General features: G+C 40.7%; 1 protein-coding gene across 4 annotated transcripts in view; it reads left to right on the top strand.

Moving 5' to 3' along the window:
• The window catches only part of GPM6A (glycoprotein M6A), a 249,754-nt gene that overhangs the window by 198,230 nt on the left and 35,855 nt on the right, over positions 1-15,669 (top strand). For all 4 annotated transcript variants that reach the window (XM_069573103.1, XM_069573105.1, XM_069573106.1 and 1 more), the window contains one exon: positions 12,853-13,045. In XM_069573103.1, coding sequence (XP_069429204.1) covers positions 12,853-13,045 — 193 coding nt within the window. The remainder of the gene's footprint in view (positions 1-12,852; positions 13,046-15,669) is intronic.

Here is a 15,669-nt window from a genome sequence, read left to right as displayed (position 1 = left end):
ATTAGCCAAGTGCAAGTGGAGAAACCAGCTCAGTCAAGCAATCAGTCCCCATTCCTCTTTTAGCTGCAGTAGAAGGATCCCAAGGGAAAACTGCCCATCAGAGTCCAGTAAACCTATGCAATTATGAGAAATTGTAATATATTTTTGTTCTAAGATAATACGTCTTTGGGATGGCAGCTGTGGATAAACCCCAGAACTAATGGCATTTTGAACATAGATCTGAACATTGTGAGGACACGGCCACACTGAAAATGTTTACCGGTTCACTCATTACGGGGGGTGGAGAAGGCAATGGCACCCCACTCCAGTACTCTTGCCTGGAAAATCCCATGGATGGAGGAGCCTGGTGGGCTGCAGTCCATGGGGTCGCTAAGCGTTGGACGTGACTGAGCAGCTTCACTTTCACTTTTCACTTTCATGCATTGGTGAAGGAAATGGCAACCCACTCCAGTATTCTTGCCTGGAGAATCCCAGGGACGGGGGAGCCTGGTGGGCTGCCATCTATGGAGTCGCACAGAGTTGGACATGACTGAAGCGACTTAGCATCAGCAGCATTACAGGGGGAGATAAGGGTTTTAACTGGATCTCTGAACATCATTTAAACAAGCACAAGGTGTGCTGCAAAGACCTCACAGGTGTCTGGAACTCAGACCAGTTTGGGGGCTCAGCTTTTTTCCTTCCAGGAATTGCTCTGGTTGGATCTCAGAAACATGCCTCCACCTGACTGTTCTCTCACCCTTGAGGTTTGTTTATCACGGCCAGAAGAGTATGGCTCCAATCATTATCTAAACAATTAATTTTTTTTGCCTTAGGGAAATGAGTTTAATTAATCAAAACATTCTTGCTAAGTCATGTTGGCCAGTACAGATTGTTCTGTAATTAATGGTATTTTTTTTACACTCTGGAGCTGCAAATAGTATTATGAATGTGTCCATAATAAAAGCATGTTTAAAAGGAAAATCTCGTCATTCTTCTGGAAAATTCCTTATACACAGCCTTTCACAAACTTTTTTCAATACCAGCCATCAATAATCATTTGAGAAATGAATGATTATACCCGCTTCACAGGGTTACTGTGAAGATGACACTCACCCGGCAGTACACTAAAAGTCTTGGCACTATTTATGAACCTTTGGAATTGTTCAAAAAATTATTTTTGATGTCATTTAGTTACAGACTGCATGTTTTGTTTAATGATTTGTTCAAAATTCCTAGAGTAAATCCTTCTTAATCCTTGTATTACATGTGTATCTGGTTTGTCAACTCATTTTAGGGTATGTGAGACATTTAATATGATTTTATAGAACACTGCATGGTTTCCGTGTGCTCTTACATCTGTACATCAGAGTCAGCTGAAGTACTTGATAAAAACAGCAATGTTTTCAATGGAGGGGGTCCTAGGATCTCTGTTTTTGAGAAAATCCCTGGTGATTTTGGTACCTAGCCAGAAACTTAGCAGAATATAAAGAATATTTCCAAACGCTGCCTATTCTCTTCCTGTTCCAAGATTTTCTTTTTAAAGTTAGGAGCTAATCTAATCACAGTATTGTATCAATGAGTAAAGTATTCAACATGAAAACCTGTATTGCGCATTTGTATTCTTTATAATGCCGCTTTATCCTGAATTATTCAAATATTTATCTCAACTCTGTAATTTTTTTAGGCCAAGGATATATTTAAGTAAAGGGCTAATAACATTTCAATAATATGGGGGATTATCTGAGGTATATTCTAGCATGCTTTAAAACTTTACATCATCATGTCATTAACCAAAGGTCTAGTGTTAGAAATTCTGTTTGCTATGAAGTTTACAGTATAAAAAATTCTTCACAAGCACAACTCTGAGCTCTCATTGTACTGCTCATCTTTCTAGTATGCTATCCTTTACACCAAGGACATTTTTCCACTGTCCTTCAAGTGACTTTGAACTCCATGGTCACTGCCACTCTTTCTGGTGGTTGATGAACATGGTGATTCTGGCTGCTCAGGTTGGACACGCAAGATGTCACAACGACCCTAAATATTCAGGTAGAATATTTTTAGAAAACTTGGTAGAAAGGTGCTAGAAATTTCAAATTTTATTTCCTAGTAGTATGTGGGCTCATTCTCGCCACTGGTAGGTAGAGATCATATTTCTTGTCACCCTTGTAGACTCCCTCATTTGGGCTTCGCTCATAGCTCAGTTGGTAAAGAATCCACCTGCAATGAGGGAGACCCTGGTTCGATTCCTGGGTCAGGAAGATACTCTGGTGCAGGGATAGGCTGCCCACTCCAGTATTCTTGGGCTTCCCTTGTGGCTCAGCTGGTAAAGAATCCACCTGCAATGTGGGAGACCCCGGTTTGATTCCTGGGTTGGAAGATCCCCTGGAGAAGGGAAAGGCTACCCACTCCAGTATTCTGGCCTGGAGAATCCCATGGACTGTATAGTTCATGGGGTCGCAAAGAGTCGGACATGACTGAGTGACTTTCACTCTTGTAGATTCGGTATGTAGAACTAGTAGGTGCTTAAAAAAATCCAGTGTATATTGGTAGAGTGATTCAGTAACTGTGCTGCCAGCAAAGCATGGAAAAAAACGAATGAGCATGTGACATAAACCTAGGACAGTCAAGTCTGACCTAATGGTGGCTATACTGTTGGGCTTCCCTGGTGGCTCAGAGGTTAAAGCGTCTGCCCGCAACGCGGGAGATCTGGGTTCAATCCCTGGGTCAGGAAGATCCCCTGGAGAAGGAAATGGCAACCCACTCCAGTATTCTTGCCTGGAGAATCCCACAGACGGAGGAGCTTGGTAAGCTACAGTCCATGGGGTTGCAAAGAGTCGGACATGACTGAGCAACTTCACTTTCTTTTTCTTTCACGTACTGTTTCTACCCATGGGACAAGGAATTGTGTAATAGGATAAGAGGAAGTGAGGCTGGCTTCCTGTCCCTAAAATTTTCACAAACACTTAAGGATCCTAAGGCCAAATGGAATTGTTACGTCTTCAGAAACGGTCCTCTGAAAAGTCATCTGCTTTCACATTAGTGGATAGCTTCCCATTTCTCTTGTCTGGTGATAGTGTTGTCTAAGACACTTATTGTCTGTGATCCCAGCTGTTGTAGCTGGAAGAGGCACACAGCCAACCCCAGGATGCTTGTCTCCTTGATATCATGAGGCTGTGGGTAAGGGCTACAGAAAGGGAACCAGCCCATGAGGAAAAGTCCTTCTCATCTGGAGACATGTGTTGTTTGATTCTAAGAGACTGTTTTGTAGTATTTGATAATTTGCTAATCTTCCCTTTCTTGGCTCTTCTTGATGGACCTCATTACATTTGAATATCGAAATTGGACTTCCTTATCTGATCTTCTAAGTTGCTTATCTTCTCTCTCCAATTTCCATCTTCACCTTTTTGTTCTTTGATATAGATTTCCTTTTGTCTTTTACCTCATCCATTAAATTTTAAACTTCTGCTATCATATTTTAAAATAAGAACTTTTAGCGTTTTTTGCAGTTACCTATGTTTAGCATCCACTCTTATTTCAAGAATGTGCTGTGCTTAGTCACTCAGTCGTGTCCGACTCTTTGCAACCCATGGACTGTAGCCCACCTGGCTCCTCTGTCCCTGGGGATTCTACAGGTTGCCACGCCCTCCTCCAGGGGATCTTCCCAACCCAGGGATCGAGCCCAGGTCTCCCGCATGGCGCATGATTCTTTACCATCTGAGCCACCAGGGAAGTCCATGTACAACGTATTTAATTATATCCTAGGAGACCATAGGAATATGTGAGTGCATGTGTGTGCGTGCCCGCACCCATTTAAACTTTCACCAGCTGCCTGCTTTGCCTTTCATTTCTCTGAGCTCTTTTTGTGTTTATTTTTTAATTAATTTTTTTTATTACTTTATTTTTATTTCTTTCAAGTTGGAGGTGTTCCTCAAATATCTACAGATCTTTTGTTGTCCCTTTGTAACGAAGGAAGTTGGTGAAGCTGTAATGAAGGGAGCTGGTGATGGACAGGGAGTACTAGCGTGCTGCAGTCCATGGGGTTGCAAAGAGTTGGACACTACTGAGTGACTGAACTGAACTAATGACGAAGCATTCATTTGTAATTATTCAAATATTTACCTTAACCCTGTACTTTGTTTGGCCAGGAATATATTTAAATAAAGTGTTAACATTTCAATAATATTGGATGACTATTTAAGCTATATTCTAGGACACTTTAAAACCTTAGTTGATCATGTCATTAATCAAAGGGTTAATGTTAGAAATTCTGTTTACTGTAATCTTACAGTATAAAACTTCTTCACAAGCACAATTTACTCTCATCTCTCATCTTATCCCCCTAAATGTTTATGTTAAAAAAGATAAAATACTGAAGATTAATAGCTCAGCATCCATTGGCTCAGTGGGTTAAGAATCTGTCTGCAAGCCAGGAGATTTAAGAGACTCAGGTTTGATCCCTGGATCGGGAAGATCCCCTGGAGAAGGAAATGGCTACCCACTCTGGTATTCCTGCCTGAAAAAATCCTGTGGACAGAGGAGCCTGGTGGGCTACAGTCTGGGGTCACAGAGTCCGACACAACTGAGCAAGTAAGCACACATATCCCTCTAGGCATGATGAAATGTATATGAGCACACTATAAAAAGACAGAATGTAAAAACGGAAGAGAAAACTTAAGAACAGAATCTAAGGAAACAAAGTAATCATGCAGAATGGGTTATTTGAAAAGGGTGTGTGTGTGTGTGTGTGTTAGTCGCTCAGTCGTGTCCAACTCTTTGCGACTCCATGGACCTTAGCCCACCAGGCTCCTCTGCCCATGGGATTAAATCTTCCAGGCAAGAATACTGGAGTGGGTTGCCATTTCCTTCTCCAGGGGACCTTCCCGACCCAGAGATAGAACCCGAGTCTCTCACGTTGCAGGCAGACTCTTTACCATCTGCGCTACCAGGGAAGCCCAATAGTAGTACTTAAAAGCCATTGACATTACTTATTACAATTAGCAATTGACAATTAACAATAGTAGTATTTAAAAGCCATTGACATTAGTTATGAGCAATTAGGGCTGTTGGCTGAATATTTATGGAGCCCTGTCCTGTGCACACAGGGTAGGATTGCGCTGTTTGTTCTGTGTGGCCGAGGGGGAGGCATGTGACTTTCTAGCCACTGGACCGCAAGTAGAAATAGCAGAGTGAGAGGAAGGTGTGCATGAAGGACTGAAGGCCAGAAGGAAGAAGAGGAGGAGGGAGGGAACTGAAATCATCAGGGGAAACGAAAGGAGATACATGCAGATGACGAATCTGTTAAAAATACTCTACAAGTTACATAAAACTTCATCAACAGTTTGAAAACTTATACTAAGTTTGCAAATGCCTACCACATTGAACCTAGCAAACAAAGTTAAGAAGCAAAAGAAAGCTTGATTAGTTCTATATAAAGAATTAGACCAGTAGTTAACCTTCTTCCATGAAGTATGCAAGTGGCCTGGATGGTGTTACTGGCTGGTTCTACCAAATATTTACTATGCAGCTAAACCTAATGCAAACAACCTCAGGGTGTAGAAAAAAGATCATCTTACACGGCTGGTATGAACTTAATTATAAAACAAGAAAGCACAAATTAGATGTCAGCCCCATTCATGAACATGAGCATCCCTGTTCTCACCCAGGACATCGGTCATCTCATCATCTCACCTAAGGTTCTTTCGATTCAGCTTCCGTCTCTTTTACCACCACTGACTTCTTAGACGCTCTTCGAATCCTCAGGCGCCTTCCTCAGGACGTTCACATGTGCCTTTCCTCTCTTTGAAGCCCTCTGCTCCTGAAACTCTCTTGCCTGGCCCCTTTACCTCCTCTCGTCCTTTAAAATTTGTCTTCTCAGTTATTCCTTCCCTGAATTATTCCAGTCTTCCCTACCCCTCTTCAATATTTTGCTTTTCTTTGCACTTTTCACATTCTTACACATATTACTTCTGTGTCTCATTTGTCTGTCTTCCACCTCTAGAACTAGAGCAGAATTTTATTTTATTTTTTTACTTACTTCCACAGCACCAGCAATTCGTGAAGTGCCTGGCACCTGGTGAGGGCCTGACAGCTATTTGTGGAATGAACTGATACATACAAAAGCATTGAACAAAATGTTAGCATGACAAATTCAGCAACATATTAAAAAATACAGTATGACTCAGTTGGGTTTTTCTCAGGGATGCAAGTTTAATTTAAAATTGAAAAAAATATTGAAATGGCAGATAAAAAGAAAAACATAAAATTATTTCAACAGATGGGGAAAAGCCAGTTATGGAATTCAAAACTGAAGATACCTTTTTAACCAGTCAACCAATAGCATACATAACGCTTGATGGTCAAACGAGAGTAGAATCAAGAGAAAGGTCAGTAGTAGAAAGGCACAAATAATGAAAAGAAAGCTCAAAATTTTCACAGATGGAATAATTATCAACACAAAATAATTCACAGAACTAAAATAATTCAGAGGATCAAAAACAGGTTTTGCAAAATTTCTAGACATGCAATCATTATAAAAAATACCCACCTGAACTCCAATAAGGTAAATTGGGGAATCAAGCTATTTCTAAAATTTGTATGTTAATGTAATAGGGCCATCAATGGCATGATACACATGAGGAAGAGGAGCAAGTTGAGGGAATTTTCTCCACAACAAACCAAGATAAGCTCCAAAGCTGGGGCACAGACCAGGAGACAATAGACCAATAGTTGAACAGAATTAGACTGCCCGCAAAGAGACTCAGACCTCGGTGGCTACTTGGTCATGACAAAGGTGTTATGGGAGGCTGCAAGATAAAGAATCAGGTCTTTGGTAAATGATGCTGGAAAAGCATTACCAGTGAGTACATTGTCGGTCTCTTGGCAGCCTCACACATCAGCCTCCGTTCCAGGGCCCTCCGTTTTGTTGGTCTCTCTTCTCAGCTGTCTGTCTCTCTTACTCTCTTTCTTGTTGATTTAGACTTTTCTCCCTTTATTTTGGTGCACTCTGTGGAGTGAGAAAAGGCTTGTGTTTACTTCACAATGTTTTAATGAAAGAAAATTAAGCAGCATATGTCCCACTCAAAAAAAAATAGACTATTTTTATAGACTAAGAGATAATATAGCTTTTATCTTCTTTGAAATTTTGATACAGTTGCTAATATTTCAGAGTGTATTGAAAAGAAAGTCCAGTAATTTCTTCTATGTGACAGTAAGAACATAGCATTAATTCATTCTGAGAAAATACAAAAAGCAGGAACTAGATAGAGAAATGCTTGTTTGTGTGTACAGGTATATCTACAGCATGTAAATTCTGGGTTCAGGATTTCAACCATCAGCTCTGTTTGAGAATCAGTGGCCCTACTTTCAGCATATCTAATATTGAAAATGTTTCCTGGGGAAAGTCATTTTATTGTTTTTAATAGATTTTTCTCAAGAAAAGGTATTTTCGCCAGTAGCAGCCCTCCAAGTACTATGCTTTCACTGATATCATTTAATGGAGTACTTTCTCATTGGAGGCACAGTAAGAAATATGGCGATGGTGGCAGCAGAATCCTCAGCCTCAGAAGATGATTGTTGGGAGCATCTCCTGGGCCCCGGAGCACAGTTGCCATGGTAACTCTGCTGCTATGCCAAGGCCGCTTCTCTCTGTGGGAGGAAAGAAGCTCCCCTGCCAGCAGCTACGTGGGATTCTGGCAGCTGGAGAGAACGCCGAAATGGTGCACTGCTTCCCCAGATGGGAGTTCTGAAAGCCTTCTTTAAAAGCCAATAGGCAACTCGGGCCTCGCAGAAGAGTGGGGCAATCAGAATCCAGCCCATGACGAGTGCAAAATGTGCATCAAAAGTTTCTTACTTTGAGTAAAAGTTTTGTGGAGGATCAGGACTGAAAATGGAGCTTCCTTAGTAGCTCAGTTGGTAAAGAATCTGCCTGCAGTATGGGAGTCCTGGGTTCAATCCCTGGGTAGGGAAGATCCCCTGGAGAAGGGAAAGGCTGCACTCCAGTATTCTGGCCTGGAGAATTCCATGGACTGTATAGTCTATGGGGTTGCAAAGAGTTGGACACAACTGAGCGACTCTCACATCACAGGACTGAAATGGAAAGATTATAACCTGATCTGACAGTGAAGGAGGTTTAAAGGAATTGGTACTTATCCATAAGGGTACTGTCAGTCTGAGGGATTTAAGTGACAGCATTTAAATAGAAAGTTAAAGAAATATTTCTGTTTAATTTGGAGGTTTTAAGCTCATCTGGAAATGCCTGTTAACTCAGGCTTGTCCATTTGGGTTTACTCAGTATTGAAATTTCGCTCATGTTTTTCCAAATAAAAGGCAGTTTTTCAATGAAAGTTTGGGCTTCCCTGGTGGTTCAGATGGTAAAGAATCTGCCTGCAATGCTGGAGACCTTGATTCGATCCCTGGATGGGGAGGATCCCCTGGAGAAGGGAATGGCTGGCTACCCACTCCAGTGTTCTTGCCTAGAGAATTCCATGGACAGAGGAGCCTGGCAGGCTACAGTCCATGGGGTCACAAAGAGTCAGACGTTGACAGAGCGACTCACACTTTCACTTTATCCTTAATACTACACAGACTATGGCATCTACAAAGAGCATCTCCCCTCCCACCATATATATAGAGTCTAGGCAGCCAGGCTTGGTAGCTTGTAGGCTAGAATTGGTCCAACTAACACACAACAGAGAGAACATGAAATAAGCAGAAACTGACCGGAATTATTAACAAAATTAATCAGAAATTCTTTTTTTGCCACTTTATTTATTTTTAATTGAAGGGTAATTGTTTTATAGAATTTTGTTTTCTGTCAGACATCAACAAGAATCAGCCATGGGTTCACCCATGTCCCCTCCCTCCTGAACCCCCTCCCGTCTCCCTCCCCATCCCACCCTTCTAGATTATTACAGAGCCCCTGTTCGAGTTCCCTGAGTCATATAGCAAATTCCCATTGGCTATCTATTTTGCAAATGGTACTGCCAGTTTCCATGTTACTCATGACAATCTGGTGACCACCAGGGGGCTTATCACTCCCTTTGGTCCTGAGACAGTCACAATTTATCTTTATTCTGTTAGAAGCTTGAGGGGTGGGATCAGCAGAGGTAACTCCTATCCATGAATTCGGTGTTTGGACCCTTTCCTGTATATTTGACTCCTGTCCGTAAGGGTTTTGTGGATACTTTAATCGGACACCTCAGTGTCTGCAGTAGAAATGCCACACATTTAGACCCTTCAAGAAAAATAGGGAGAGAAACTGCAAAGGACAAGGATTTGAGATCATGGGGCTTTTTGGGACCCTTGCCAAAATTAAGAGTAGCTCTTCTTTGGGTTGGTACCAATTTTAGGTTTTTTCTTTATTTTTAAACAGTGAAAAGATTTTTTTTTTTTTTGCTACCCTGTTAATCTCTGCCCAAAACTGTGTTCAGTGACATTCAGATACTGCACACACTGGTCTCACGCATCTGCAAGTGAAATTTCTTCCTATCACATGAGGTGGCAAGGTGCTCTAGCCTTTTCTACCTAACCACGTTGTGTGTGTATGTGCGTGCATGCACGGGTGTGTTGTGTGTATCACGTGCGTCGGGGGAGGAATGTTCAGGGAATAATTTTGCCTGTGCTAGCAAGAGCTGTGGAAGTGGGAAGGTGTTCAAACTCCTTTTTTTAACCTCTCCTGGGACAGATAAGATGATCCATAATTCTCTGAAGGAGGTTAGTTCAATGAGCAATAAAAGAGCAGACTAACCACCCTCTGAATGTAAAGTTGCCTCACACAGGAACTTTGCAATCGCTGCGTGGTTCATATGTAGCTTATAAACATATACACATTATAGATAAAACACACACACATCTTCCCATGAAGTAAGTACATAACAATCCGTTTTCCAACATTATTTGTTATTAGTTTCTGAAGAGATGAAAAGTCGATAACATGGAGAGAGTTTGAGGGGGTCTCAGCATTACAGAAGGAAATTTGATCCACAATTTCCAAAAGACGATAGGTAGGAGGAAATTTTTGAAATAGGATATGTGTGGGGAAGCACTGGGGAACAGAGATGAAACTGATTGCATAGAGTTCCTCTTTGCTTGTTGCACATCTAACCTGAACTTCCCTTTCTCAGCAGTGGCTGAGAAACAGCATCTCATCAGTATTTCTTGTGGCAACACATATATACTTAGGCATTTCTAGTTAATTCTTTAGAAGAACATATCTGAGTTGACCAGAGAGTTCTGATACTTATTTTGAATATCAACAACCAAGGTTAAGTGATGTTTGAGACTAGTTTAAAGCCATCTTTGGAAAATGGAAGACTAAAATGATGAAACTTCAAAAAGCAAAAGTAGTTACTGTGGTCAAACCATTTTTGGAACCCATATTACAACACAATAATAATATTTATAATGGTTACAGTTATATCCAATATGATAGGTGTAACATTTACTGAGTAGTTACTCTAGGTCATACACTATTTTCTGTTAGCTCATTTAATGCTTACAAGAACCATTTGAGTCCGTTTTATTGTCACTCTTTTACAAATTAATTCAGAAGAATAACCTCGCCCTGAAACACAGAGGGGTGGAGTCCCTAACGACTCAGGTCTCTCGTTTCTAAACTCAAAGTGATTCTAGAGTAATGTGCCTTCCTACGCACAGTACCTTCCCGCATTCTCTTTCACTTTGGGCAACTTTCACTAAATGGGATTCACACACATCTAAGAGGTTTTGACTCACTGTGTAAAAGAAACAGGCCCAGGGAGTTGAAAAGAATAAATGTCATGGAAATAAAAACCAAAATGTGAAATTTGAGAACAATGCAGTCAAGATAGAATGATATGCATGTATCAGTTCAGTTCAGTTCAGTCGCTCAGTCGTGTCCGACTCTTTGCAACCCCATGAATTGCAGCACGCCAGGCCTCCCTATCCATCACCAACTCCTGGAGTTCACTCAAACTCATGTGCATCGAGTCAGTGATGCCATCCAGCCATCTCATCCTCAGTCGTCCCCTTCTCCTCCTGCCCCCAATCCCTCCCAGCATAAGGGTCTTTTCCAGTGAGTCAGTTCTTCACATGAGGTGGCCAAAGTATTGGAGTTTCAGCTTCAGCATCAGTCCTTCCAATGAACACCCAAGACTGATCTCCTTTAGGATGGACTGGTTGGATCTCCTTGCAGTCCAAGGGACTCTCAAGAGTCTTCTCCAACACCATGGTTCAAAAGCATCAATCCTTCGGCGCTCAGCTTTCTTCACAGTCCAACTCTCACATCCATACATGACCACTGGAAAAACCATAGACTTGACTAGACGGACCTTTGTTAGCAAAGTAATATCTCTGCTTTTGAATATGCTATCTAGGTTGGTCATAACTTTCCTTCCAAGGAGTAAGCGTCTTTTAATTTCATGGCTGCAGTCACCATCTGCACTGATTTTGGAGCCAAAAAAAAAATAAAGTGTGACACTGTGCCCTCATCTATTTGCCATGAAGTGATGGGACAAGATGCCATGATCTTTGTTTTCTGAATGTTGAGCTTTAAGCCAACTTTTTCACTCTCCACTTTCATTTTCATCAAGAGGCTTTTTGGTTCCTCTTCACTTTCTGCCATAAGTGTGGTGTCATCTGCATATCTGAGGTTATTGATATTTCTCCCGGCAATCTTGATTCCAGCTTGTGCTTCTTCCAGCCCAGCGTTTCTCATGATGTACTCTGCATATAAGTTAAATAAGCAGGGTGACAATAGCCTCGACGTACACCTTTTCCTATTTGGAACCAGTCTGTTGTTCCATGTCCAGTTCTAACTGTTGCTTCCTGACCTGCATACAGGTTTCTCAAGAGGCAGGTCAGGTGGTCTGGTATTCCCATCTCTTTCACAACTTTCCACAGTTTATTGTGATCTACACAGTCAAGGGCTTTGGCATAGTCAATAAAGCAGAAATAGATGTCTTTTCTGGAACTTTCTTGCTTTTTTGATGATCCATCGGATGTTGGCAATTTGATCTCTGGTTCCTCTGCCTTTTCTAAAACCAGCTTGAACATCTGGAAGTTCATGGTTCATGTATTGCTGAAGCCTGGCTTGGAGAATTTTGAGCATTACTTTACTAGCATGTGAGATGAGTGCAATTGTGCAGTAGCTTGAACATTCTTTGGCATTGCCTTCTTTGAGATTGGAATGAAAAGTGACCTTTTCCAGTCCTCTGACCACAGCTGAGTTTTCCAAATTTGCTGGCATATTGAGTGAAGCACTTTCACAGCATCATCTTTCAGGATTTGAAATAGCTCAACTGGAATTCCATCACCTCCACTAGCTTTGTTCGTAGTGATGCTTTCTAAGGCCCACTTGACTTCACATTCCAGGATGTCTGGCTCTAGGTGAGTGATCACACCATTGTGATTATCTTGGTCGTGAAGATCTTTTTTGTACAGTTTTTCCGTGTATTCTCGCCTGTCTAGTGAATATTAATTATTATAGTAAATCTGGGACTTCCCTGTCGGTTCAGTGGCTACGACTCTGCATTCCCAACACAGAGGGTGTGAGTTCAATCCCTGGTTGGGAAACTAGGATCCCACAAACCATGTGGTGCAGCCAAAAAAAAAAAAAAAAATCCGATTTGGGAAGGAAGGGTTTCTGTAATTTTGGTGTAGAAGAGGAAACCCCAGCTGAAGTAAGCCTTCTCTTGCCTGTGGAGGATGGTTGCTAGTTAAGGAACTTGATTTGTACTTTCCATGATACCATAGGACTGGATTTGTGTGGTTGACCTGATGTCATCTATAAATGCAATACATAGTATGTTCCATATTCCTTTAAGTTTGAGAAAAAGTTTCATTAGATTAACATGGAATATTAATTTCTAGTTTTTTTCTGTTGGTCTTCTGCAGGGTGTTTTGAGTGCTGTATTAAATGCCTGGGCGGCATTCCTTACGCCTCTCTGATCGCCACCATCCTGCTCTATGCCGGGGTTGCCCTTTTCTGTGGCTGTGGTCATGAAGCACTTTCTGGAACTGTCAACATCCTGCAAACCTACTTTGAGATGGCCAGAACTGCTGGAGATACGCTGGACGTCTTCACCATGTAGGTCAATCTGGTATCGCTTCTCATTTTGAGAGTCTATGTGCTCCGTGCTATGTGTTAAATAAACAGGGGTCTAGAGATAAATGAGGCAGTATTTTATAGACGAAAAAATACTTTTAGGGAGGGTGAAAAGCGTGTCCCCTTGGACATAATGATGACAAAATTTTCAGGAAAAGTTGAAATAACTCATGTTTATCTAAAATAGACTGGCACTTAAGATTAGAGAGAAATTGGTCATAAAATAAGGAACATAACAAAACATGTATGTGATAATAACCCCCCCAAACCATACACACACATAATGATTAAAAAGGAGGTAGCTGTTGATTAGACACTCAGATAGGAAGGTAAATTATTTAAAAATAGTCCCTAACTCTGAAGCATCAATTTAGAACTTCGTCAACATCACTGACAAATGGAAATGAATAAATAACAAATTTTAAAAATAATGAAAAAAGAGATAAGGAAATTATATCGCTTATATTTCCCCATGTAACTTTATTTTACAAATTCTGAAAATTCAACGTTATCCATTAAATTGAATTTTTTAAGCCTGTAGTAGACAGTTTATCGATTAACACTGAATCAGGTATATAGCATGAATTGATCCTTGAGAGTTTATGAATGATACCCATCATTTGGAATATAATTAAACTATCTGAAAATGCTTTGGATTATTACATGTTGGTTTGCAAAGAGCCTTAAGCAAATGATTCCACAGATATATTTTAATGTGACAATACTGACATTTTCTTTTTAGTTTTATCTCATCCTACACTGGACAAAATATGTTTTCACTGTGCATTATTTTAAGCTACCACAGATGTCTTTAAGATCTACAGATCCTCTATATTTAGGCTACATCCAAAGTGCTAACTTTTAGTTATAGAAGTTTGCAAGAAATAAGAAGCTTAATAAGTGGCACGGAATGATTGACTGCATAAATCTACTGAAAACCAGTTGCCAGCATGTTTATTTGACATTTAGACCACAAACCTTTATAGATCACAAACCTTGACAAAAGCTTCACAGGGCTGTACGTGTGCGAATGCAGCAGGAGAATCAGAAGTCATGTGCTAACTCTGGAACTTTAACCTTGACCTCTTATATTGGGAGTGAAATGTGAAATCAATAACGCATCTTTGGCATGAGAAGAATGCCATTTAGATCAGAATAAAAGCAAGTGCTCAAGTTCTCTCTTTTCATATTTCAAATAACTAAAATCCATTATCCTAAGCCCTGTGAAGCTAGCAAATGAATTAAAACCCTCTTCCTGTTGGCAAACAGTTAATGAAAACACAGAGGGAAGATGTGTACCAGTAACTCCTGGGTATGATTAAACCAGGCGGTACATCCAAGGTCACATAGTGGCTGAGAAGTGGTACATTTTCAAAAGTCAGAGTTTTCTAAAGTACACATGGGCTCCTTAGAATGTAGTGATTTGCCTGTCACTGAATGTGCTTAGACAAGGCTGGTGATGAACCTCCGATTCTGAGATGCTTACAATCTATGTTGTTCAGTTGCTCAGTTGTGTCCAACTCTTTGCAACCTCATGGACTGCAGCACACCAGGCTTCCCTGTCGTTTACCATTTCCCTGAGCCTGCTCAAACTCATGTCCATCAAGTCAGTGATGCCATACAACCTCATCCTCTGTCCCCTTCTCCTCCTGCTTTCAATCTTTCCCAGCATCTGGGTCTTTTTTAATGAGTCAGCTCTTCGCGTCAAGTGGCCAAAGTGTTGGAGCTTCAGTTTCAGCATCACTCCTTCCAAAGAATATTCAGGACTGATTTCCTTTAGGATTGACAGGTTGGATCTCCTTGCTGTCCAAGGGACTCTCAAGAATCTTCTCCAGCACCACAATTCAAAACAGTTCAATTCTTCATTGCTCAGCCTTTCTTATTGTCCAGCTCTCACATCCACATGTGACTACTGGAAAAACCATAGCTTTTACTATATAGACCTTTGTACGCAAAGTAATGTCTCTGCTTTTTAATATGCTGTCTAGATTGGTCATAGCTTTTCTTCCAAGGAGCATGCGTCTTTTAATTTCATGACTGCAGTCATCGTCCACAGTGATTTTGGAGCTCAAGAAAATAAAGTCTATATTCACTTATTCACTATATTCACTATATTCACTATATTACAATCTATATTCACTTGCTAAACCTCAGTCTTCTTTTTTCAAGAATAGTTACTTTAGGATTAGTGCTTATTTTGCTATTTGAGTTATTGCAAATATCAAGTATGGAAATATATTTAAAACACCTTGAATTTATTATACTTCTACCATGTCCTTATTTTCAAATATTCACATTTTTTCAAGACAATCTTTAGTCTGGTTTGTTTTTTGATTAATTCACTTAGCAAATATTACAGGGTTATACTCTGTGCAAGTCACTGTGCTAATCTTTAGGGACACAAAGTAGAATAAGACAAATTATTTTTCCTCTTGTACTGACATAGGAAACATATGTTAGCAAAGTGCCATCCACATTAGACTCAGTTCAGTTCAGTTCAGCCACTCAGTTGTGTTCGACTCTTTGCGACCCCATGAACTGCAGCACGCCAGGCCTCCCTGTCCATCACCAACTCCCGGAGTTCACTCAAACTCAGGTCCATTGAG

The sequence above is a fragment of the Ovis canadensis genome, chromosome 26, assembly GCF_042477335.2.
Source record: "Ovis canadensis isolate MfBH-ARS-UI-01 breed Bighorn chromosome 26, ARS-UI_OviCan_v2, whole genome shotgun sequence".
Classification (NCBI taxonomy): Eukaryota; Metazoa; Chordata; class Mammalia; order Artiodactyla; family Bovidae; genus Ovis; species Ovis canadensis.
This window is presented reverse-complemented; position numbering and strand designations above follow the sequence as displayed.